The 26,801-nt window shown below is 38.2% G+C and overlaps 1 protein-coding gene across 1 annotated transcript in view; it reads left to right on the top strand.

Moving 5' to 3' along the window:
• EMB2656 (ARM repeat superfamily protein) overlaps window positions 1-26,801 on the top strand; it is a 61,244-nt gene that overhangs the window by 13,659 nt on the left and 20,784 nt on the right. Inside the window, exons 2-4 of the mRNA XM_089432007.1 lie at window positions 13,473-13,676; window positions 14,333-14,478; window positions 14,562-14,830. Coding sequence (XP_089288133.1) covers window positions 13,473-13,676; window positions 14,333-14,478; window positions 14,562-14,830 — 619 coding nt within the window. The remainder of the gene's footprint in view (window positions 1-13,472; window positions 13,677-14,332; window positions 14,479-14,561; window positions 14,831-26,801) is intronic.

The following is a 26,801-nucleotide window of genomic DNA, read 5'->3' as shown; positions in this document are numbered from 1 at the left end:
AGCAATATAGCTTTGAGGACAAAGCTTTTGAAGGAAGGGGCTATGTTATGAATATAATTCATAACAAGTAACTAAATAAAATAAATATAAATATTAATTAAGTTAAATAGTCATTAAGTGAAAAGGCATGTCTAAAAGACATGCCCATTTACGAAAGGACACCTGCTTAGGTATATAAATGCGGGTCCTCATTGTAAACAATCATCATCTTATACAATTATATATATTAATAAATTATTATTAAAATACCCTTCTTATATTTTAACAATTAAATCTACAAGCTATCTGTTTTCATACTTCAGCCATAGTTTTTATGCTTCATTGCCAAGAATCCCTTGAGATATCTCCGGGGCACAATCACCTATGGACTGAGATACATTGCCGACAATGTGAGGCTCCATGGTTTTTCTGATGCTGACTGGGCTGGTAGTGTGGTGGATGGTAAGAGCACATCTGGATGTTGCTTCTCACTAGGTTATGCTTAGATATTTCGGATGAGCAGGAAGCAGAAATCGGTTGCTTTGAGCACTGCTCAAGCATAATACATTGCTGCAAGTATGGCTTGTGAAGTTGTTTGGTTGTGGAAGCTCTTTAGTGAGTTGTTTGGGCATATGCTGGATACCACCGTGATCTACTGTGACAACCAAAGTGGGATTCGTCTTTTTGAGAATCCCGTGTTTCATGATCGCTTAAGCATATTGATATCAGGTACCACTTTATCCGGGATATTATACAGCAAGGAGCAATAAAGCTCCATCACATTGGGACTGATGAACAAATCGCAGATATTTTTACAAAGCCCTTGGGGAAGGTCAAATTCTTAACCTTTCGTCAACGACTTGGAGTCATGGAGAGACCCTCTTAGGAGGGTCCTGTTTGAGTTGGAAATTGAGCTTTGGGAGCTCCGAGGGGCTTGGGGTACTTCTTGGAGCTATGAGCGACCATAGGGTGAGTGGTTTACCTTCTCCTAGTGGTGTGCTATGTACAGGGTGAGTGGTTCACTTTCCCCTGTGATACCCCATGATGGTTGATATATGCATAGGATGAGTGGTTCACCTTCTCCTACGACATATGAGCAGGATGAGTGGTTCACCTTCTCTTGCCAAAACATCCTACCCATGCAGTCTGGTACTCATGGGAAGTACCTCTCATCTGGTGAATGAGCTGGGAAACGAGGATAGGGCCCATAACACTACCGATGGACACATTATGTACTGCCTTACTCCCTATGATAGGATGTTTGATATTGATCTGGGATCAATTGAGATTGACTTCGGGTCAGTGGAGAGTTGCAAAGTCTTGTGACTCAGTCTCGATCATTTCTTCTTCATTATTTCTTCATGGTTCAACTGAGCAGAGCAAAGCAGGGATCACAGAGATGGTACAGATTGATAGATGGTTTGGCAAGTGGATTTCTCCTTAGTTGAGAGGGAGTGTTAAAATTGGCAACTAGGGCTAAACTTCGCCTTGGACAACTCATATGATGGAAATGATATTTTTATTGGATTCCTCTTTCCGAGAAGTGCAAGATTGATCTAAAGATCATCTCATTATGACAAGCAGATTTGGAATTATGAATTTATTTCTTCTATGGACAAATTGTCAAGGTCGACTCCAATTTAATGTAGGCTCAAGAAGCCCAACAGATGTGTCACTTCACCCTCAACGTTGTGTATAAATAGGAGAGACCTTCTCCTCATTTGGACACACCATCAACACATCTTTCTCTCTCTTCTTCTCATTGATTCGTACAACCAAAAGGAGCATCTATTTTCTTCATGCGTTGATTGGAAATTACAGGTAGAAAATTGCAGATCTGTTTTGTGCCAATTGCAAGGACATTGACTAGCGTTGACCAAAGGTCAAATCTCCTCCTTTGATTGCGTTTTTTAGGCAGAAAATCGGATCTCTTGAGATTGCATCTCCAGGCACAAAAATTGAGGAAATTGTAGCAGTTTGACTTGCGTTGACTGTAGGACCTTTGATCGCAGTGTTGACCGAGTGTGACCGATATTATGAGGATTGTTTTGCGTTGATTCAGACTGCCTTTGGAGGCCGATCTCATTTGGAGGAGTTTTTCTGCTGGTTTGACCAACGTTGACTTTTTGGTTAGGGCATCCTGTTGATTGCTGTTTGATTGCACTGTTTTGATTGGGCAAGTAAATTTTGAATGATGTACTCTCTCTCTCTTTGCTGAACTTTTGAAGAATAATAAGAAGATTTGATTAAAGGTTTTTCCCCACATTGGGGTTTTTCCCTGGCATCTGCCAAATATTGTGTCCTCTTGTCTTGGCTTGTCTTCTGCTTATTGTTTATGTTCTATCTACATTTACTATCAATGTTTATGTGATTGCTAATCTGGAAATTGATATTGGGCTAATAAGAAAAATTGAAGTAAATTGCTCTAAAGCATAGAACACACCATTGCTATCTAAAATTAACATAACTCGTTCAGTCACAAAAGCATCTTCCTTAATCAGAAACTCACTAATATTAACCATTAGAATTGCCTTTAAAAGGAGGAACGAAGGCACAAGTTTATTCACTTTTTTGGTGAGCACGAGTTGGTGAGACCAAGCAATAGGAAGCATAAGTTTGTGCGTGGAGCTTGTGAGAGGAAGTGTGTGCAAGAGCAAAATGTGCACAAATTGGTAGAGGGCAACAAAGATCAACTGTCTTGCAAGGGTTTCAAGCCTGGTGCAAGGCAGGAAAACTAGGTTGTTTTCAGATTGGAACAATTATTTTGTAAGAGATCAATTACCCTGTTTTTTCGATCAATAAAATTCTCAATAATAAACAAAGGGTTTTTTCCTAGTTGGGTTTCCTAGACAATTTTGTGTTGTTGAATTGTGTGATTGTGATTTTATTTTTGTTACTATTCTGTCGCATCTAGTAGAGAAATTCTATTTTAATGTGAGTTTTTTATTATTATTAATTTCAGATTGCTCATATTAGCGGATCAAAATTTCATGGATTTTTACACTATTGATGCTCTTCAAGTTTAGTGTCCATGAAAATAACATCATCTTTTTAATTTTGTCTGTATCTTTTTTAACTTTCTTGTTCAATCTCTTTTTTGCTATGATGACTTCAATCAAACGCAACATATGACTTCTTAGGTCATCAAGGGCTTTATCACAAAGTTATACTTGGCCTCACCAATGTGCTAAGCATTCCTTAATTCTATGGATCCTCCCACATTTAACTTTCTTGCCACAATAGTTGCATACTTTTTCCCCAGATGCATTTAAATGGCAGTGTAACCATGTTAGATTATTCTTGCTTTTTAGGGGCCATGTCATCCTTTACATCAACAGAAAAAAAAATCCTGCATACAAAGTCCTAATAATTCTTAATTTCTAGGAAAAACATAGATTTTTATGACAAAAATACAAGAAAACAAAAATCAGCATACAAAGCCCTTGCAATTCTTAATTTCTACAAAAAAACAATTTTTAAGAGAACAAATACAAAAAGATTAGGTGCCTTGACATACCTTGAGAAGCCTTCCAAATGTTGATAAGAAGAGCAACTCTCGATGATAGCAAAACCGACTTCAAAAAATAGCTCAAAAACTGCTTCAATCACCTCCAAAAAACAACTAAAAAACAACCCTACATCTTTGGGAAGAACACCCTTGGAGCACCTCGAAGTCTCCCCAACAAACTTATCCCAAAAACTCTCCAACTCATCCCGTCAACCAACTATTCAAGTCTGACCAAAAATCTCCTGTAAACAACCCAACAAAATTGTAAATATCTCTCAAACTCATTATGAAAATTTAGCTCAAGAAATTCAAGAAGCTCAAATAAATAGTGTGAGTGAAAGATGGGGGGGGGGGCTGTGCCTTTAAATAGGTTTTAAAGGGGCCTAGGGTTATTTTAAATGTAGGCCACTTCACGAGTTTTTTTTTTTTTTTTTGGGCCCTCCAATCACTTCGTATGATGTTGTACAAAATCTGTGATCTAGTGAAAAATCCCTTGTTCCGTATTGAATTGGCCATTTTCGCTCTCTGACTTTGCTTCAAACTTTTTTGGCCCAAAATTGAAAATTGTTTTAATTGGCTGTGTTGTTTCGATTTGGTCTAATTCTTATAACACTGGTCGATGTATGCTTAATTTAATGATCATGATACAACTTGCAAAGGCTATTTGATTAAGATTTATTTATTTATATATTTTCTTGTAGCTTAATATTTTTGATCAATTGTTTAAAAAATGTATCTATTTAACTTCTTATTTTGAATTGTTAATTTTACTTCAATTTTTCTTGTTAGCCCAATATCAATTTCCAAATTAGCAATCACATTAACATTGATAGTAAATGCAGATAGAACATAAACAATAAGCAGAATACAAGCCAAGACAAGAGGACACAATATTTGGCGAATGCCACGGAAAAAGCCCAATGTGGGGAAAACCCTTTTATCAAATCTTTTTATTATTCTTCAAAAGTTCAGCACAGAGAGAGAGAGAGAGTACATCATACAAAATTTACTTGCCCAATCACTATGAACTGTCCAATCAAATTGCAGTCAATAGGATGCCCTAACCAGAAAGTTAATGCTGGTCAAACTAGCAGAAAGTCTCCTCCAAATCAACTCGGTCAAACCTAGTGAACTCGGCCTCCAAAGACAGTCCAAATCAGCCCAAAACAATCTTGAAATTCTTAGTCAAAGTCGGTCAAGGCAACAATCAAAGTTGCTATAGTCAATGCTGGTCAACTTGCTCAAAAAATCTCCGTATTTGTGCCAAAATATGCGGCTTGCCCAAATAGAGATTCTCCCACAAAAATTGCAGTCAAATGAAGTCAAACAATGCCCGGTCAACGTTGGTCAAAGTTGGCTGCAACTCGGTCAACACAGAGAATAGAAATGCCCAATCAAACCTTTGCACGTGTGGAGAAGAACAGGCTGCTTGTGATTTGTACCACCCAATAAGATGAAGAGAGAATGATGTGTGTCCAAATGAGGAAAATGCCTCTTCTATTTATACATAACGTTGAGGGTGAAGAGACACGTCTGTTGGGCTTCATGAGCCTACATTAGACTTTTAGCCGACCTTGTCAATTCGTCCATAGAAGAAATAAATTCATAATTCCATTTGTACTTGTCAGAATGAGATGATTTTTAGATCAATCTTGCACGTCTTCGAAAGAGGAATCCAATAAAAACATCATCTCTATCATATGAGTTGTCCAAGGTGGAGTTTGGCCCTAGTTGCCAATTTTAACACTCCTCTCAACTAGGGAGAAATCCACCTGCCAAACCATTTGTCAATCTGCACCATCTCTGACATCCCTGTTGTGCTTTGCTGAACCATAAAGAAATATGAAGAAGAAATGATTGAGAGTGTATCATACCACTCTCCACTAACCCAAAGTCAGTTTCCATTGATCCTAGATCAATATCAAACATCTTAGCGTAGGGAGTACAATAGTACACAATGCGCCCATCCATAGTACTATGGTCCCTATCCTCATTTCCCAACTCATTGGCCTGATGAAAGGTACTTCCCATGAGTCCTGGACTGCATGGGTAGGATGTATCGACAAGAGAACGTGAACTACTCACCTTGCTCATATGACATAGGAGAAGGTGAACCACTCATCATATGCATATATCAACCATCATGGGGTATCACAGGGGAAGGTGAATCACTCACTCTGTACACAACGCACCTCTAGGGGAAGGTGAACTGCTCACCCTATGTTTGCTCAAAGCTCCAAGAAGTACTCCAAGCCCCCCGGAGCTCCTAGAGATTAATATCCAACTCAAATGGGACCCTCATAATAGGGTCTCTCTCACGGAAGGTTAAGAATTTGACTTTCCTAAGAATATTTGCGACATGTTCATTAGTCCCAATGTGATGGAGCCTTATTGCTCCCTGTTGTACCATATCCCGAATAAAGCGGTACTTGATATCAATATACTTGGAGCAGTTATGAAACATGGGATTCTCAGAAAGATGAATCCCACTTTGGTTGTCGCAGTAGGTCACTGTGGTATCTAGCACATGCCCAAACAACTCACTAAAGAGCTTCCTCAACCAAACAACTTTACAGGAGGCCGTACTAGCAACAATATATTCAGCCTCGACAGTGTTCAAAGCAATTGATTTCTGCTTCCTACTCATCCAGGATATCAAAGTAGAACTTAGTGAGAAACAACATCTCGATGTGCTCTTACGATTCACTATACTGCCAGCCCGGTCAACATCAGAATAACCATGGAGCCTCAAATTCTCGACAGTTTATCTTAGTCCATAGGTGATTGTGCCTTGATGATATCTCAAGAGATTCTTGGTAACAATCCAATGTATGTGATGAGGCTTGACCATACATTGACTTAATGTATTCATTGCATAGCATATGTTCGGAGGAGAGTTCACCAAGAACATCAGGGACCCCACGAGTTGACGATACTCAGAAGGATTTACCAAATCGGGTCCAGCAATACTTCCGCATAACTTCTTGAAGTTAAGTTCCATTGGAGTAATCATGATCTTACAATCCACCATCCCAAATCTTTCAAGTAGCTTCGCATTGTATTTTCCTTGGGAAAGGAAAATCTCACTTGCCAGACCTCCAAGCCTAGGAAGTAGTGCATCAATCCTAGGTCCTTCATCTTGAATTCGGAAGCCAACTCCCTCTTGCATTGATAAATAAGAGGGTCTGCACCTGTCAGAAAGAGATCGTCCACATAAAGTACCAAAATAGATTTATTTATTTATTTTTTTTATCATTTTCAACCTTGAAATAAAGGTTCAGATCAAATTCACTTGTGAAACCTAACTTAATTAGATAGCTGTCGATCCTCTCATACCAAGCCCGAGGAGCTTGCTTCAACCCATAGAGGGCTTTCTTCAACCTACGTACATGTGTCTTTCGATCTAGAACTTCGAACCGCTCGGGTTGTTCTACATAGATTTCCTCCTTAAGTGAACCATGCAAAAAGGCAGTTTTGACATCCATTTGATGTAAATTCCATCCTTGAGAGGCAACAAGGGCAATGATCGAACGAATGGTGGTATATCGGGCAACTGTTGCAAATATCTCATCATTGTCCTCACCTTCCTTTTGAGAGAAGCCTCAAGCAACAAACCTGGCCTTGAACTTTTCAACACTTCCATCAGCTGCGTGCTTGATCTTGTAGAGCCATTTTGAGGTGACAACAAATTTTTCCTTGGGTTTAGGGACCACATCCCAGACATCATTTTTCATAATCGATTCAAACTCTTCGTTCATAGCATCCTTCCAAACTTGGTGCTTCACAACTTATTTGAATGTGCAAGGCTCAGTTTGAACAATGGTGCTCGTGGTAGCGAAGTACCCTTGGTACCTATTTGGCTTCTTACTTTCACGAAATGTCCCCTTCGGTGCAATATGTCTCTTGACATTTTCGAGAGTGTCCCTATGCCATGAGGGTCTCCTTTTTGAGGAGGGCTCATGGGGAGGTGGATCAATGGGATCCATCGATCCTTCAACATTGGGCATCGACTCATCTTGCGGTTCTCCCTGCTTTCTTGTATCTTCTTCTTTGTCCTTCCTTGGAATAGGAAGGTTCTTAATCTTCCCAAGGGCAACATCTTCATCGAAGGTGACATCTTGACGTATTTCCAGTTCTCTTTGACCAGGCACATAGATTCTATATGCCTTTGAAATTTCACTGTAGTCCACAAATGTTCCTTTCTTCCCAGATGCATCCAATTTGATTTTCTTTTCTTTCAGCACATGAAAATACACGGGGCTACCAAAAATTCTAAAGTGAGAAACATCAGGTTTCTTACCGGTGAAAACTTCTTCGAGAGTTTTGGAGTCCAATGCTTGATGATGGCATCTATTTTGAACATACATGACAGTGTTGGCAGCTTCTCCCCATAGAAACTTCAGAAGGCTTTGATCATGAAGCATGGCATGGGTGGCTTCTATAATGGACCGATTCTTTCTTTCAACAACTCCATTTTGCTCAGGATTATATGCGGTAGTAGTCTCCCTCTTAATGCCATCTTCTCTACAATAGTCATTGAACTCATTTGATTCATATTCGGTTCCTTTATCGGTCCTCAATATTTTGATCTTCTTCTCTGTTTGATTTTCAACCAAGGTTTTGAAAGAGCGGAACCATGTGAAAACTTCGTTCTTCTTCTTCAAGAAATAAATCCAAGTTTTGCGAGAGAAGTCATCCACAAAGATAGCATAATATAAATATCCTCCCAAAGATGTCACAGGCAACATATCAGATAGATCAGAATGAACCTTCATGTTCTACTTTAAATTGGGGCATACCTGTCACCATCTTCTTTGCATCGGGTAGGGCTTTATAACGAAGATGAGCAAATCTTCAGTGCCAAAATTCATATTGAAGAGATGTGTCGCAAGACATAGCTCCCAATGGACTTCCTCCAACTTGATATAGGCTGTCAACCCTAAATCCAAGAGTAAATGCTTCTTTGAAATTTAATTTCCAAACACATATCTTTCCATCAATGAATGCCACCTTGAATCCTTTGTCCTCAATCACCGAGATAGATACCAGGTTCTTCTTTAGATCGGGTACATATAGTACTTCTTGTAGATGAATGGTGTTACCTCGATTCAATTGAAGAGTAACATTCCCAACTCCTTTCACGGGATAGGTTGCATTGTCTCTAAGAATGATTTCCAAATTTGTATCCTTTTCAATCAGATTTGAAAGGACTTTCTTATACCCAGTGAAGTGCCTTGAGGCACCACTATCAATCAACCAATTTCCCAAGGTATCCAGAGGAGAGGAAGTAGAGTGGGTAGATATCAGATAAATTCTTTTTGCTTTTTATCTACAACATTAGATTCATCATACTTGGAGTTTCTTGATCTTTTGGGAGGTCGACCATTTCCATGTTGAGTAGCGGGAGCATTCCTTTTTCCTTTGTTGTTGAACCCACCCTTTGATTGTTGTTGCCCCTGAAATTGTTGCAGTTGTTGTTGTCATCATCTTGAGGTGTATCCCTTCTATTAGGACCTAAGTCACCAGGTTCGTGTTCGAGTTCGAGTTTGGCAACTTTGAAATTCGTATAAAGTTTGGCAACTAAAATTTTGCCGATAAAGTTCGACATAAAATTCGACATAGAAATTCGAAAAAAAATGTATATATATATATATATATATATATATATATATAATCAATTTGAAGTCAAATTCAAAGTCCATAATGCACATTGCAAAGACATAACATTATTGCTCAAACATTTAAATCATTTTGACATAATTTTATAAACCATGAAAGCGAGTGCCAAATTCCAATAAAGAACCAAGTTCCAACTTCCATACATAGTAAACAAGGTGAGAAATTCATCATAGACATTGGCAATTTGACACACATATCAGATTCAACAAAACCATGGACCATATAAGATTTCATATATTGAAAAACAATATGATAAAAAAAGTATTCAAAATATATAAACTTGAAAGTTTAAAGTAGCTTGACAGTGTTAGAAAATTGTTCATGCAAAAAGTAAACTAGAAATCTAAAACAGGAACACAAGTTTTATTCTTGATGTTCCTGTGGCCCACTTGTTATATCAAAAAGTTCTATATCATCAAGAGCAGTAGGAGTTATGAATCTGCTAGATGCTTCAGCATTAGATTCATCAGTCAATTCCCTACTAATTGATGCATTTGGAATAGGATCGATCCATGGAGTAGAGGAATTGGATGACTCTTTAGTCACATTCTTCAATGCCAGCTGCAAGTTACTACGAACATAAACAAGATCTTCTAATCTTCTAGATAACAATCTATTTCTTTTCTTGGAATGAATGTGGTCAAAGGAACTCCAATTCCTTTCACATGCTGATGCACTTGATCCCTGGCTTAAGATACGAATTGCAAAATTTTGCAATTTTGGTGCCCTTGAACCATAAAATTCCCACCATACTGCTGGATCACTTCTGCTCCTATCATACTTTGCTGATTGTGTTCCAAATAACCCTTCTTCTAACCTGTATGCCCTCAACTGACTTCTGATCAAACCTGCAATTTTTGGATCTGGATTTAGCTTCTCAATAGCTTCTCAATTTCTTCATCCCTATGTCTTGGTAACCCAAACAATCTAGGGTTCAAATAGCATGCTGCTGCATGTAATGGACTATGCATCATCTTCCATCTTTGATCAATTAAATCCCATATCTCTTGGTAATCAGCTTCCACATTATTAAAAGCAGTTGCAATGGTCTCTTTGCAACGATCAATGCTTTCATAAACAAAACCCATACAAGGTTTGTCACCATCAACCATGCGGAGCACATTAACAATTGGGCCACAAATTTTTAAAACCTTGTTTGAATTTTCCCAAAAGCCATTGTTGAGCACTATTTGTTCAACATTTTTCCCCTTAGTTTCTTTTGAAAGGGTAGATCTCTCTCACTCAGTGTTGCAAAAAACAGTGCTTAGGCTCGCTTTTTCCTCAACGACTCTTTTCAGAGTAATATAAAAAGTGGCAAACCTTGTATCACAAGGCCTCAACAACTCTTTTGATGCATTTTTCTTGTATATGCTCAAAGTGAGACGATGGTTGATGATGAAGTTTGCAATTGTTTTGCCTCTTCGGATTGTCTCATTGACCCAAGGAAATTTGGCTAAGTCATGCAACATTAAATCCAAGCAGTGCGCTGCACAAGGGGTTCAATAAATCTGATTATACTTTTCCATAATCAGCTTCCCATAATCAGCTTCCCTGCACCAACACAATTTGATGCATTATCTGTAATAAAATGGACAACATTTTCCTCCCCAACCTCTTGAATCGCTTCATCCAAAATTCCAAAAATAAATTATGATGTCTTCACTCGATCCATTGCATTTACTGCCTTTAAGAAAAGTACCCCTTGAGGACTATAAACAAGCACATTGATCAATGGGCGATGACACAAATCTGACCAACCATCACTCAAAATTGTGCATCCTGTAAGCTTCCAAGACTCTTTAATCTGAACCAACTTTCCTGTCACTCTATCTTTTGTTTTCTTTAGCAAAGTTGTCCTTAAAGCTTCAGATCCAGGAGGAACATAGCCCTTCCCAAAATCAATGGCCTTTTTAATTACATTTTTAAAATATGGACTCCTCGCCACATTAAAGGGAATTGCACATGCATAAAAGAATTCTGCAACAACATCATCAACTTCTTGTTTCTCAACAGGTTTCCAGAATTGATTTAATGTTTTGGTTCCACCTGTTTTTGCTTGAGTAGAACTTGATCCACCAATGTTTGAGATTGAATTAATGGTGTTGGAGGAAGACATGGCAATCTCCCTCTCAATTCGCTGCCTCTTATTTACCCTTTTCTCCTTTTGCATCTTTGAATTGGAATGGTCTTTCTGCACTGTGGCTTTTTGTTCATCAGAGATCTTAGTGTAGGCTTCAACACCACCTCCACTTCCATTGCTAATACCGAGAAGGTGATCCACTGCTCTAGTTAAAGTGCCAGTGAAATCATGTCCACACAGTTGACATGAAGTGAGGAGCGGGCCTCCTCTAAGTGTAGACGTAAAGTTTAAGGGGCTGAAAGTGAGATAAACACAGAAGTAGTAAGGTCTGGAGCTAAGGAAATTAAGGGTCCGAATCTGAAGTGTTATAGGACAAAGATCAAGGCCAAGTAACCTCAGGAAGTATGCCCTAGACTGAGACCTTCAGGACTATGCTGAGTTCATGACAGGTATGTGGTTGAGTCTTCTAGTTGATGATTGTAGTGTTGATGGTATAATGAAGTCTGTCCAATAAGGAACATTTGGACAATGTGTCTTATGGTCTAAAATCAGTCAACTTAAAGTCTGCAAAGGGACTGTGTGAGGGCTGATTTGTGGAGCCCTAAGTACAGTGATCTAAGGGGTGAATCATTGTTGTGAGGGCTGTTGTGGAAGAGCCTGTGTATAGTGATATTGGAGCAACCTTGTCATTGCTAGAGGGCAGATTTGATGAACCTTATGTTCAGTCACCTTTGCAGCACCTAAGGGACTGATAGAAAGCGGATTGATGAGCTGATGTATAAGAGAATCTGAAGTTGCAGACCTTCTTGTGAGCAGTAGCAGTAAAAGCATTGGAGCAGCAGTACTTTCTGCAAGTATATGTGGCAAAGGACCTGCCAGGTATTCAAGACAAGTGGACTGAAAGGGCTGTGGTAAGTGCTTCTTCAGCAAGTAAGTCAAGTTGTTCTTGTTCAAGGATAGATTGATTGTCATACGTTGTTGACATCAAGCCCTAGTTTTCCTTGTATCAGGGCTAGTTGTAAGTGCCATGATCGTACAGGGGCCCTATGTTTTTTGTATTCAAGTTGTAATATAACAAGTTTTGGGTTGACAAAATTTTGTGTACTACATTGATTCACCGTTGTACATTTTCCGCTGTGCAAAGTGCTTGTGTTGTGGCATTTTAGTGTGTTTATGATTGTGTGTTAGACATAGACCTGATTATGAAGTGCCAGGGAAAAATCAACAGGTCTTGTAGCTTATGTCAAGGATCCCATTATTAGCATTAGTGATAAGTTTGATGATTGGTCATGTTGATCAATGGTATGTAGAAAGCTAGTAGCCTGTAGCTTGTTGATTTTTGCACCCTAGAGGCCTTTTAGAGTCTCATTGATTATGTATTTTGTTTCAAATATATATTGCACTTTGTGCCATTTTATTATATTCACCCCTACATAGCATATACATCAGCGGACTTTGCATATTTTGTCTCTAATGGTTTAAAATCTTTAAAATGTGTTTTTTACATTAAACTTGTAATATTTTATGCAGTTTTTATTAAACTAAGTCATAAAATTCAAAATGGTCTGATTTTGAGCCCAGTTAGAGTTGAACCCAAGTGAAATGTTGTTCAATTCCGATGCTGAGTCTGATTTTTAAAACATTGCATGTATGCATGACACCTAGCCTCCATGCTTATATGCATTAACCATCTTGAATGGTGACCTTATCATTATGGTGACTTAACACTTGAGTTACAAGTTGCAAAATTGGCTTCAGTATGGATTTTAGTTAGGTCACTACATTCCTAGCTCTCAATTCAACCTGGCACCCTTAATCTGTAACTAGATATTATATACCATTTCTGGATGGCTGTAGAGAGCTAAGGGTCATTTTAGTCAGAGCTTGTAATTTTAGAATACAAAATATACATTGTCACGAATCTTTAATTAATGTTTTGTTAATGAAAATTTAATTCATATTGCAGTCAAAATATCTCTCTCACATGCTTTCTGATATCATATTGTATTAATGCCTGAATACTTGATTCTCAATTATAAAGTTATTCTCTCATTCTGTAGTCATTGCTTCAGTTATTTACCTCACAAAGTGATTGGTGACTAAATTCCTACTCTATGAAGGCAAGACCGCCACATTGGAATAGGGTAATAATCTGTGTCAGGTCTGTGGAGATGTAACTAATCTTTAAGTATGTGTTGAGAAGTATGTTTTTTCTGTTTTCTCTAGGTGATTATGAGGTTACCAGATAATGCAGAAGTGAGCAATGAAGTTTGGGATGAAGTCATAGACTGCATGCAAAGACGGATGCAGGATAAAGTTCCCATCACCAGGGTTTATGCTGTTCGTGCTTTGGCACGCTTTGCAAATGATATTGAAAATGTGAACATTGTTGATCTCTACAAAGAAGCTTTGGTTTCTGAGCAAAATGCTGTAAGTTTTTCAACTTTTTTGAGGTTAATTATTAGATTCTTTTCAAGTCATAGACAAGGGGGCATGCCTGTCAAAGTCATTGAGGTGCCTGTGCAATCCTACTTGTCAGTATCTAAAATCCATATTTGATTAAGTTGTTGGGAAACAATTGCATAATAATTAGAATTTATGCATTTACCAGATTGCGAAACTGCTAACCTTTAGGTCTTGCTCCATAGGGATGATTTGCCCTTCAAATGCTTCTTTGAGTGTTTCTTTAGTGATTAACAAATGATAAAGGAAACTAAATTCTACTCAAGTGTTCAGTTACATACACTAAACCCTATAGGAAGTGTGGGTGCTGAAACAATTGTTGGAGAAGCAATTATAAAAAATATATATTTTTAATGATTTAGGACTGTTATTATTAATGTTTTCAGTGGTGTAGAGGATGCAAGAACCTTCAAATGATTAAATCTAGATTTGGTATGGATTTAAAAGGATCAGGTAGTTTAAAATATGCCTCATGGTGTACAAGTAATGCACGTCAATTTGATTTATGGTCATATTCATAAGTTTGCGAATGCAGTCCTGTTATTATTAACAGCATACCAACCTAGCTTTTCATGAAACTGTATAATGAGTATAGAGAAGAATGTAACTGTGTTTATGTGTAGGAGGTGCGTAAAATGTTAGTGTTGTCAATTCCTCCTTCAAATGCAACAGCATTGGATATTATAGAACGGACACTTGATGTGAATGACTCTGTGCGCAAAGCTGCTTACCGTGTTTTGGCAAATAAATTTCCTCTTCAAAGCCTCAGGTATGGCAGATTATTATATTCTTGCTGTTGAATTTCAATGCATGGATTTTCATTTGATCTTCTGCATTGGAAATGGAATGCAGTATCAAGCTTCGTACTACAATCCTTCGAAGGGGACTGGCAGACAGAGTGCCAGCTGTGACAGCAGAATGTATAAAGATGATGAAAGATGCATGGCTCACAAAATGCTGTGAAGGTGATCCTATTGCTTTACTTAAATATCTTGATGTTGAAACTAATGAATCAGTAGGGGAGGCAGTAATGGAGGAGCTTTTGAAAGCTGGAATAGTACAGATCAAGGATGGTCAGAGCCTCCGACAATTTTTTATTACAGAGAATGAAGCAAAAAATGGTAAGTGATTTTTCTTAATAAAGACTATATTTTGCACTAATATTAGAAGCACCCAGACAAATGCTCCATGATGCATATTGAATACACAAGCCAGTGAGCCGAATGCAGCTATTAGTTACTGTCTTTGCTAGTTTTCATTCAATCCAGTTTAAAGTTTTTAGGCAGCTCTATCTATTGCTTTTCTGGAATAAATAATATTTTCTGCAAAATGTGCCAGCATTCAATATCTTTTTGTTTCATGCTTTGAAATTGTGAAACTATTCTTCTTAATCATTTTTTGACAGTTTAAGACTTGAATTTGGGATTGGATTCTGTGGAATCATCTTTATTGGTTGGTCAATCATGATCAGGCAACATAAAATGAATAATTTTGCTGATGTTGTAAGTTATCCTTGCAGGAATAATGCTATTGTGTTTAGTTTGGCAGCCTTTCTCATTCTAGCCTTATTGATAACTCATCAGTTTATTTCAGCCTTGTGACAGATAACCAACCTGAAAACATTCGGCTGAATATGAATGTTGGATCTATAGTTTGAGTTGGCATGTGTCATTTCTATCTAAATGAATCAAATTTTCAGGGGATTTTTCAAAGTAAATGAATTTCTTAATCAATGTTGCGAACTTCGTGATCGGGATTAAATCAGCGAGGGTCTGGAATCAGAAAAAATCGTAAAAATCGGGAAAAAATTGCCAAAAATTGCCAAAAATCGGCAAAAACATTTTTTTATTTTTTTTTTATTTTTAAATATTTAAAGCATCCACAACATAAAATAAATGCATTAAGACATAAATATGAAAAGAGAACTAACATATAAGATGCTTAATATCATGGCTAGTGCTACATCACACATAACAACGAATCATGTCATGAGTCCCGAATCAGTCTCAAAATATCAACAAAAAATATAATAATGTATCTCATATCATGAGTCATAATGTCATATACAATGAAATGAACCAAATAAATAATACTACTAATTTTCTCTGCCCCTCTTGCCAGAAAATGTAACAACTTTCCCTGTAGATGAAGAAGGTGCTGGAGCTGGCATTGCCAATGGACTCTGCTGTGCTTCAGAAGCTGAAGAACTAGGAGCTATAGGAGGTAAACCACGTCCTCTATTGGAGAGCATAGTAGGTGTTGTCACCTCCTCCTCCTCCTCCTCTGCAACTGCTGCCCCCTCCACTACCTCCTCCTCCTCCTCCTCTGCAACTGCTGCCCCCTCCACTACCTCCTCCCTCTAACCAATCTGGGCTGACTCCATGATAGGCCTCTCGACCTCAACCCTCCAAACAACAGTGGTGTCAATCCCATCCAATGAGATGGCCTCCACATCAGGTGTCTTCTCAAGTTGCCTCACCCACAATTGAAGATTTTAGTAGACGTAGACCATGTCATTAAGTCACTAGGACTCCAACTCGTACAAGGGCCATGAATTAATAAATTAATAATTATAAAATTTAATGAATTCAAAAAATTAATTGGAATATTTTTAACTTATTGCGCTTCTTGGTGTGTATTTTTTCAAATACACTTTAGTTGCGCTCGCATCTGAAGGAGCTACATGTTTGGCTGAGCACACGAATGGCAAGCCTTTGGAGATTGGGTACTCTGTCACCATAGCTTCTCCACCATGCATATACAAAAAATAAGATAAACATAAGAAAAAGTTGAAATTTGAAAGTTGAAGCAAAGTGTGAAGAGACAATGAAATTTGAAACAAACTAAAGCTTACCTGGCATTTTAGTCTTCCTATCCACAATAGCCATGTTAAAGCTAAATGTGCCTCTTGCCATATTGTATATCTCCATTTCATTGGAGATTTTTGCACGTTTTGTTGGAGATGACACCATCTTCTAAACACAAGTGAAGAATCCATCCATGACATCAACATCAAATAAGAAGCCACAAGAATAAGAAAATGCAGTGTTTAGGTAGATCCCTACAACATGAATGGGACAATGAAGTGTATTGTTCCATTGCTAATCAATCACTTCCCATATGAGTTGTTGTTTCTGAAACCCATCGAGAAAGTTTCAACTCTACTGTTGAAATCCTATTGTAGCTACTGGAAATTATTCTTCTATTTGTTAATTGGTTTAACAATTTATTTGCTAGGACAAATACTAAATTAATCTCACTGCAACCTTCACAAATAAACTGGGGAAAAAATAGCGCTGGAAACTGAGAAATGCTAGGACACATAAAATTTACCCAATTATTTTTGGACAAATGTCCTCGAGAAAACTCAATGCGGGAAAACCGGTGCAAGAACTAAGGGTTTTATATTATTAAGCAATAGTGAGAACTTCTGTGTACAATTTGGATGTCGAATATTGGCAATCCTGCAGTGAAATAATTGGTAAAAATATGTAGAGGGAAATTACCCTCACGCCGAGCAATCTCGACTCTTGACTGCCACTAAAAAGCAAGCCTTCCAACTAGGCCTGCGTAGACTCTGCGTCTATATGATGCTTCCTGCCATACGTGCTGTCCGAATCATTGGCTAATCAAACCGTCCTGCTTGCTCCTAACCGGGAAAATGCTTCTCCAGTGCTCTCAAACCTCTGCCCGACCTATGGAACTGAAAATGTCTTCCTTCCCAACAAATCGAACTACCTTCTTGAGGCTCTATGTTGACTCAGTTCAACCTTTTGGAGAAATCTTGACCTCTTTGCAAATGCACTCGTTGGATTTGGAAATCTTCGTCCAACCTCACTCTCTCTGCCTCTCATTATCTCTGCTTCCCTACTAAAGCTCTAATTCTTCTAGCATTGTTGGCTCTTTGAAAATCGAACCCTCTAAGGAAATCGAACTCTCTGTGGTTCTCACAAGTGTATTCCCCAAGTGGCCATCGACTTCTTCTTATAATCCTCTGTTGGAACCCCAACAACCAAGATTAAAACTTAATCAAGGGCCAAGATCATATTGGAGCCGATTGATGTGAGTTTCTAGAGAATTCTTACCTTATCTTAATTAATTATGATTAATTAACCAGTTTTCCTAAGTTTATAGTTAGGGAACATTAAAAAAATATGTTAATAATCTAATTAACACACTTCTAGCTGCAATTTCCATAAACGATTTCTAGGTTGTGGAGATCTCATATGTTTTAGCTTCTCCACAGAGATTCGAGACTAGAACACGTGTGGTGCTACAAAAACTAACACTCCCTCTTAGCAAGGGCTTTGCTTTAGTGTTGCACACCTTGCCAAAACACCTTGTCTCCGTACCACCCAATGTCATGCTGTTGATGTCTGGTCATACTGCCCACCAACCACTGCGCAATTTTGATGCTACATATGTGCTGTTGCTAACGTTGCTATGCTACTACTAACTCTGCATCTGCACTGCAACTCCCTCTCATATGTTGTTGTTGCAACTACAACTACTACAATTGAGAAGCATTTGAAATACTGAATCAACTGTGTTTAGTTTGATGCCTCTATCTCCTGAGTCTCCGACTACTACTAGTTACTGCACTGTCACTGAAGAATTTGCGTTGCTGCTAACTTTGCACTGAGCCACCTACTTTGCTGTCAACACTGCACTAGGCTCCTCAACACCTCACTGCTACTAGTTTGGAACTGTCAGTTTGAAATTTGATTGCTTCATTGACACTGATCCATCCTGCTATTGAATATTGTGGGCCACTCGTAGCAGGGTAATGATCCATGAGGAGGACACCTCAAGGACCCTACCCAAGTTTGCACCTCTGGGACTATAGCTATAGATCGTCCCACCTCTCTCCTAGAGGTATGGTTGCAAACATGGCAAACTCTTCCTCTAGTGTAAAGGATAGCTTGTCTTTCTCAGCAGACGCTGCCTCCTGGTCCTGCTTCTCTTGCTTGTCCTTCTTCTTGAGAGGACACTGCGTGCTGTAGTGACTGAATTCACCACATTTGAAGCACTTGACCTTTGACATCCCCTTTTTCTTCGTCTTCTCCCCTGCCCCTGATTGGGACCCTTGGATGCTAGGGCCACATTCTTCTCGTCCTCCTCACTCTTCACGCCCTTGCTGCTGCTTCTGTTGATGGCACTCTTGAATAGAGCACACCTCAACTCCTCCTGTTCCAGATTGGCCCACATCCTGTCCCATCTTGGCAATGTGTCTCTGCCCAAGAATCTTTGGACAAGGAACTTCCAATCCTCTGAGACACTGTTTAGTGCCAGTCGTACAAGCTTTGTGGGTTGGGGCACCTCCCCAACGACTACTAGTTGATCACGAACCTCCTAAATCCTAGTGAGGAAGCCATCTATGCTCTCGCCCTTCTGCATCCTTATGCTTCTCAACTTCTCCTGGAGAAACATCTTCCAGTTCCCGAAAGAACTCTGATATACGTGGAGAGAGCATCCCACATTTCCTTGGCAGTCCCTTGGCTAGCTACATGTGAGACTATATGATCTCGAACTCCATCCAAGATCATCCGCTTCACCTTCACCATTTCTTTTCTGTACTTCTTCAACCAATCCGCATCCTGGGGTACCGCTACAACATTGTCCACATAGGCTTTCATGCCATATTCATCTAGAAGGAATGACATCCTAGGCTTCCAGATGACATAGTTCGAGGATCCCTCCAACCTATCCTAATCTGTAAGCCTAACAATGGCCATCTCTAAATTTGTCTAAAACTCTCTTTTTCGCTCTGCTTGGCTGTTGAATTTGCTACTCGTACTCCCTTCTGGAGTGAGAAGATTTGCTCTCAGCTACTGCCAATCTGCAACTGGAAAATTAGATCTCTAAGACTCGAGATCCCTTGAGAGAAATTTTCCCTCTATGTGCGCTTTCCTCTTCCACTTGACGCTGATTCTGCTGCTGCAAAACCCATTACATCCAACCAAGGAATCTGCTCAGTGAAAATCTGTGCTACAACTGCTCCCTTGCCTTGCTGGAATCACTATTTTGGGCAAATAGAATTTTCTGCCAAGCTAGGCACTGCACAACACCAAAAAAATTTCGGCATGTTGCTCCCTCTAAACAACGAAATTTTCTTGTTCTGCTTCTAAGCTTACCGATTGATCAATCATTCTCTGATACCATGTGAAAATTTCAACTTGACTGCAATTTATTCTTCTAATTGTTAAATAATTTAACAATTTATTTTCTATGACAAATACTAAATTAATCTCACTACAACCTTCACAAATAAACTGTTGAGGAAAATAGCACTGGAAATTGAGAAATGCTAGCACACACTCAAAATTTACATAGTTATTTATGGACAAATGTCTCCGAAAAACCCAATGCGGGAAAATTGGTGTAGTAGCTAAGGGTTTTATATTATTATGCAGCAGTGAAAAATTCTGAGTACAATTAGGATGCCCAATACTGACAATCTTGTAGAGAAATAGCTGGAAAAAATATCTAGAGGGAAGTTACTCTCACTCTGAGCAATCCTAGCTCTTGACTGCCATTGAAAAGCAAGCTGTCCAACTAGGCTTGCGCAGGCTCTGCGTCAACCTGATGCTGTCTACCACACGTGTTGCCCGAATTGTCTACTAGTCAAGCCGTCCTACCAATTGTTGATTGGGAAAACGCTTCTCCAGCCCTCTGGAATCTCTTCGCCCTCTTCCCACTCTCTGGAATTGAAAACGTCTTCCTTCCCAGCAAATCGAACTGCCTGCTTAAGACTCTGTGTTGCCTCTACGCAACCTTCTGGAGAAATCTCAACCTCTCTACAAATGCACTCACTGGATTTGGAAATCTTCCTCCAGCCTCATTGTCTCTGCTCCTCATTTTCTTTGCTTCCCTACTGAAGCTCGAATTCTTCTAGCACTGCTGTCTCTTTGAAAATTGAACTCTCCAAGGAAATCGAACTCTCTGTGGTTCTCACGAGTCACAAGTGTATTTCCCAAGTGCCCATCAACTTCTTAGAATCCTCTGTTGGACCTCCAACAACCAAGATTAAAACATAATCAACGACGAAGATCATATCTGAGTCGATCCGTGTTCGTTTCTAGAAAATTCTCATCTTATTGTAATTAATTATAATTAATTAACCAATTTTCCTAAGCTTAGATCTAGGAAACATTAAAAAATAGGTTATTAATCTAATTAAAACACTTCTAGGTGGAGTTTCCAGAAACGGTTTTTGGGTTATGGAAATCTCACGTGTTTTAGCCTCTCCACAAAGTTTCGAGACTAGAACATGTCCAATGCTACAAAAACTAACACCCCTCATTCCCCTTATCATCATGGTAGTTGCAAATGGATTTTTTGGCCTTATCCATGGCCTCATACAAGTAGTCCATTGTGGGCTTGTTTCCATCAACTAATCGAAGAACCTTTACGAAATGTTTAGTAATGCTACACACCTCCTGCACTCCTGCCACTCCTTTGAAAGAAACATTTTCTTCACATCCCACATAGAATTCAAGAGGGATTGAAGAGATATGAAGCTAGTGGCAAATCGTGTAATGGAAAGGCGCACTAACTCATTGTTCTTGGTGAATGTACTCACCAAATTAAGCACAAATGCATGATTATATATAAATTTTGTAATGCTTTTTGATGATTCAACAATATCCTTGACAAAAGGAATTTTTCCTATGTCCTCAAACATCAAATCAATGCAGTGTGCAACACAAGGTGTCCAAAATAAGTTAGGATACCTCTCTATAAGCATCTTGCCAACAACAACATAATTTGCAACATTGTCCATTGCTAGCACCTCCTGAATGAACACATCCAACAAATCACATAATAACCGTGCATTTTTGATTTGTGCAGATGCATCAACAGATTTCATAAACATTGTCCCCTTGGGACAATTAACCAAGAAGTTAATAAGGGTTTTAAATTTTTCATCGGTCCAACCATCTGACATCACCGTGCATCTTGCATGTGCCCATGAGACCATAAACTCCTCTAATCTCTTAGCGCATTCAACCTTTTCATTCTGAAGAATGTGCCCTCTAAAATCATCATATGAAGGGTCTTTGTACCCCAGACCAACAATAGCAATAACATCAATCACAAGCTTGAAAAATGGATTGTTGTTGGCAACGTTCAAGGGAATATCACTCCAAAGAAGACACATTCCCAACAACTTGTCAACTTCTTCCTTCTCCCTTTTTTTAAGAGTTGATGTGAGAGATGGTTATGCTCCAAGTGTGGTTCCAGGAACAAAAAATGATGAGGCAACTATGGGGTTGAGTGTAGATGCTGATGCTAAAGAAGAACCAATACCACTCTCACAGTCACCAACCAATCTTTCCACACCACCCTCCACTATTTGACTCTTCAAAGTTGCCTTGGTCACTTTGGTTGTTTCTATTTCTTCTAATGATTTGAGGGCTTTGCAAATGATGTCTAAATTTGTGTTTGTGCAAGGCCCTACCTCATGTCCAGGAATTTGTGCAAGGTGGAACTTCAATCTATATACCCCTTGTCATTTGATGCCCACATAACTTGCAAGTCAAATTTGATTTGTCAAACCCTCTATCAGGTTCACCAGATTCCCACATAGGGTCCAATTTCCTTGGCATGTTTGTAACTTTGTTGAATCTTGAGTTTTAATCTAAAATTGAAGTTTTAAGTTTGAACCTAGGGCACAAGAAGAGTTGCAAGTCAAACAAATGGAATTAAAATTTACACACAACATTTTGAATTTTTGACAACAAAAACCTTCAACTCAATGCAACAATAATGGCAAAAACACACATTCAAACCCAAACAAAAATCATAGAAAAAAACTAGGGCACAAGATGACATTAAACAAATAAAACTAACAATCAAGATCTTGCATTTTTGAAAGAAAAAACTCCTCTCCACTAAATGCAACAAAAATGACAAAAAAAACACACTCAAATCCAAGCAAAATTCATGGAAAATATATTGGTGATAGAAAACCAAAGAAAAACCAGAAAAAAAACAAAAAAATAGGGCCAAATTTGAAGCCCATGCTTGAAAAGCACGCCTTGTTGAAGAAACTTGGTCCAAACTTGAAATTGTTTTGCTTGGGATGCTAAATTGCTTCACTTTTCTCCTCGCTTGCCCTTGTAGATGAGTTGTTATCCTCCTTAGCTCTCACCCCCTTTGTTTGCAAAATGAGAAAGAAAAAAACAAAATTTTAGCTTTAAAGTCACTTTGCTGCGTGGCCCTATGATTTTTACCCATAGACTTGATTTTTTTTCGGAAAAAATCGTTTTTTTTTTTTTTTTTTTTTTTTTTTTTTTTTAAATAAAAAAAATTGTGTTTTTTTTCAAATAAAAGAATCGCCAATAAAATCGGGCGATTTAATCGGCATCTAAGTCACTTGACATGGGGACACAAGACACAAAGCACACGTGGATTTGAGAGACCCCCAGAACAAGACACGTTATCTATATATATATATATATATATAAAAATTAGATATTTCTTACACAAATTCTCATTCATGATACAAATTCATTGATTCAAACATAGATCTTCATCTAGATGTAAGTTTTATAAAGTAAAATTATGCATAGTCATACAAATACAATTGTGACATAAATGATAAATAATTATACATATACAATTGTGACATAAATGATAAATGATAAATCATAATACATATTCATCAATGATCCACAATAGGAGAAAGACATGATACTATAGTTTTCTCATTAAGTCATCAGAATCAAAATGTGTATAGTGTTATATAGTAGCAATGCCGCTGGAAAATAGAAATAGCAAATACAAAACAACTACAAGCCTGAAGGCAGTAGGTAGTTCATGACTCATCAATCCTCATAATCAAAATCAACATCATTGTACTCATCGTCATGGTCACGATTTCTCTCCTCTGCTGCATCCTCCTCCTCTGTATCCAATGTCATCTCTGCATTTGTTGGTGTGGGGGATTGTGAAAAATCAGTTACCCGATTCCTACTGTAGCAAACTGATGATATTTCTCCTATTTGTTAATTACTTGAACAAATTACTTGCAGTTTTCTACAACAAATATCAAAATACATACGCTACAACCTATGTTGGAATTTTTAAGTTTAACCCGTTAGAAATTCTTCCTGTGCTATTTGATTTATTTCTTCCTACTTGTTCCATTACTTTACAAGTTATTTACCAAGTAAATACTGAAAATAAATACAAGCACAGTATCAACACATACAGATCAACAACTGAAAGTAAACAAGCACGTAAGTGACACCGTTGTTTTTGGACTAATGTCCTTGGAAAAACCCAATGAGGGAAAACCGGTGCAACTATTCAGAGGGTTTTATTATTATGCAGTTTCAAAATACAACCTGGGTATCATAAATGGCTCACCCAACAGAGAATGCCCTCGGCAGTAGTACCTCTCAGTCAGAGACAAATATTTCGGCTAAATCATCGGATGAATGATCCCATAGCAGCAATGCAACTTCTGCTGCTCTGCGTTACTCTGATAGGGACTGCATCATCCTATCCGGCTCTCCAGCTCCTAGTTTGTAACACGAAAAATCTCCTAGTGCTGCCTCTAAGTTTTGCGTTAGCCTCTCTGGCCCAGCGTCAACCTCTCTGGTCCAACGTCAGCCTCTTTGGGCTCTGCGTCAGCCTCTTTGGGCTCTGCGTTAGCCTCTGGAGCCTCTACGTCTCACACGTTGGCCCTTATCTGGCTTTACGCGGCTCTTGGTTGCCTCTGCATGGCCTCTAGTTGCCTTTGCATTGCTGTAAAACCCCAAATTGTAATTGCTTTTTTTACTAGAACATGAAAATTTGAATACTGAATTTGAAAGATTAATCTAATGAGTACTAACCAGTGTTTTAAAAACCGGTTACCGGTCAAACCGGCCGGTTAGCAAGCTGGCCATTCTGAACCGGCCAAAAAACCCGGTTTGGAAGACAGTTTCTCCAATTTTTGACCCTAACCGGTGAAAACCGGCCGGTTTAGGACAGAACCGGCCGGTTTAGGACGGAACCGGTCGGTTTGTATCAAACTGGCCGGTTTTAGGCATGCCCACCATAACTTCCAAAAAGCGGATTTCTAACTATGGTTTTGGGGTTTTGGGGGGGAACTAAGGGTGTTTTCCCTCCAAAAACACTCTCTGCAAGCTATAAGAGGCCCCTCTCACTCTCATTTGTCTCACACAACTGATTTGGAGTGTTTGTGAGTTTGTTTGTGAGCTTGGAGAGTGTTGAGTTTTTGCTGAAGTAGTCATCTTGGAGTTGGAGTTGGAGCTATTTTGGAGATAGTGTGTAGCTGTCAGTGGAGTTGCCATCTTCAGAGGAGGCTAAGGAAGCTAGTTTGCATTTCCAGGTAAGGATTTGCACTTGAAAATTCCTTATTTGACTGTTGTTCATGAATTAATTTTTTTTATGTGTTATAAACTTCTCACTTCTATGATCTACCATCCAGGGAGTCATCATGCCTCCAAAAGCCAGAGATACTGCATGGGCTCATTGTGATATGATTGATGGCAAAATCATCTGCAAATTTTGCCAAAAATCCATTCAAGGAGGGGGTATTAACAGGTTCAAGCAATACTTGGCTGGGATAGGAGGCCATGTAAAGCCATGTGGAGCACCAAATGAAATAATAGGGCATATTAGGGCAGAATACCTTCAGAAGTTTGAGACTCAAGTCACTGAACCAATAGAGAAGTTTGTGAGTGCAAAGTTTGGAAGTCAAGACTCAACCAATTGAGTTTGATCATGATGACTGAGACTCATGAGAAGTTTCAACTTCAAGTGATAATGTTGATCACTATTATAGTATTTACTATTATCATATATGTAGAGTCTAGACTGAAGTCTTGTAGTAGGCCACTGGCCCCATAGTTTGTAGGCTTTCTTTTTGCACTCTATAGGCCATTTAGAGCCTCATTGCTTATGTATTTTGTCGATGATATGTATTGCACTCGGTGCCATTTTGATATATTCACCTTTACATGGTATATAAATGACCAATCTTTGCATATTTTGTCTTTATTGGCTTGGAATCATGGTTTTAAATCTTAAAAATAGTTTTTTTCATTAAAAAATAATTATTTAATGTATTTTTCTAAAACTGGTTCGTGTAGACCAAACCAGTCCCGGTTAGACCGGTTTCGGTTGGTAAACCGGTTCATTAGGTGGACCGGTCTGGTCACCGGTTCTGGTTTTAAAAACATTGGTACTAACCTGTTTGCTTTGCTGACAATCTGTCCGCTTTGCTGTTTGCTTTGCGGAAATTCTTGTCCGACTACGTTACTAAACGACCAAACCTCCCTACCGAACTGAGTACAACCTAGGTACTTAGTCTCAGAAAGCTTTCCAATTGAAGCAATCTGATTTCCCCGTGCCCAAAAACTTCAGTATAACCAAGACTTACAATATCCAGAAAATGTTCTTCACTCTGTTGCCCTCAAAATGTTTTTTCCCTTCTGCTTTTATTTCTTCATCCACGGCCTTCTTCTCATTTTCGTGTCAATAATTTGGTTACGTGTAACTTTTATGAAATCAAATCTCATATGATTTCGTTGATTTTTATTTGGATACGTAGTTTGAAATAAGATTTTTTTTGAATTAATTAAATTATTAATTTTGAATTAATTTGTATTATTATTTTATTAATTTTAGATTATAAATTTTAATCTGTACTTTAAAATTAATATTTTCTGATGGTTTTAAGAACTTATCATATATAATACTCTGGTGAGGTATTACTTTATTACTTTAATTTATATCTCCTCTTGTAGTAACTAGTTTACATATAGTGCAATACATGCGGGTCTATGCATACGTAGCTATCGTATGGAGGTCTTGTATGTATGCTAAAACTCGTATTTTATTTATAGAATTTCCTTTATAAAATTTAAATTATAGAAATTCAATCATAAAATATAATAATTAAATATGACTAAATGGTTTTTTCAATAATTTTTTTTTCTTTCAACCTAATGTTTATTTAATTTATTTTATAAAATTTAAATTATAGAAATTCAATATAATTATTAAATATGACTAAATGGTTTTTAATTAATTTAATTTAATAAGATATATATATATATATATATATATTGTTTA

This window comes from Pinus tabuliformis, chromosome 5_1, assembly GCF_031772625.1.
Source record: "Pinus tabuliformis cultivar Carrire ecotype Pingquan chromosome 5_1, CPIR1, whole genome shotgun sequence".
NCBI lineage: Eukaryota > Viridiplantae > Streptophyta > Pinopsida > Pinales > Pinaceae > Pinus > Pinus tabuliformis.
This window is presented reverse-complemented; position numbering and strand designations above follow the sequence as displayed.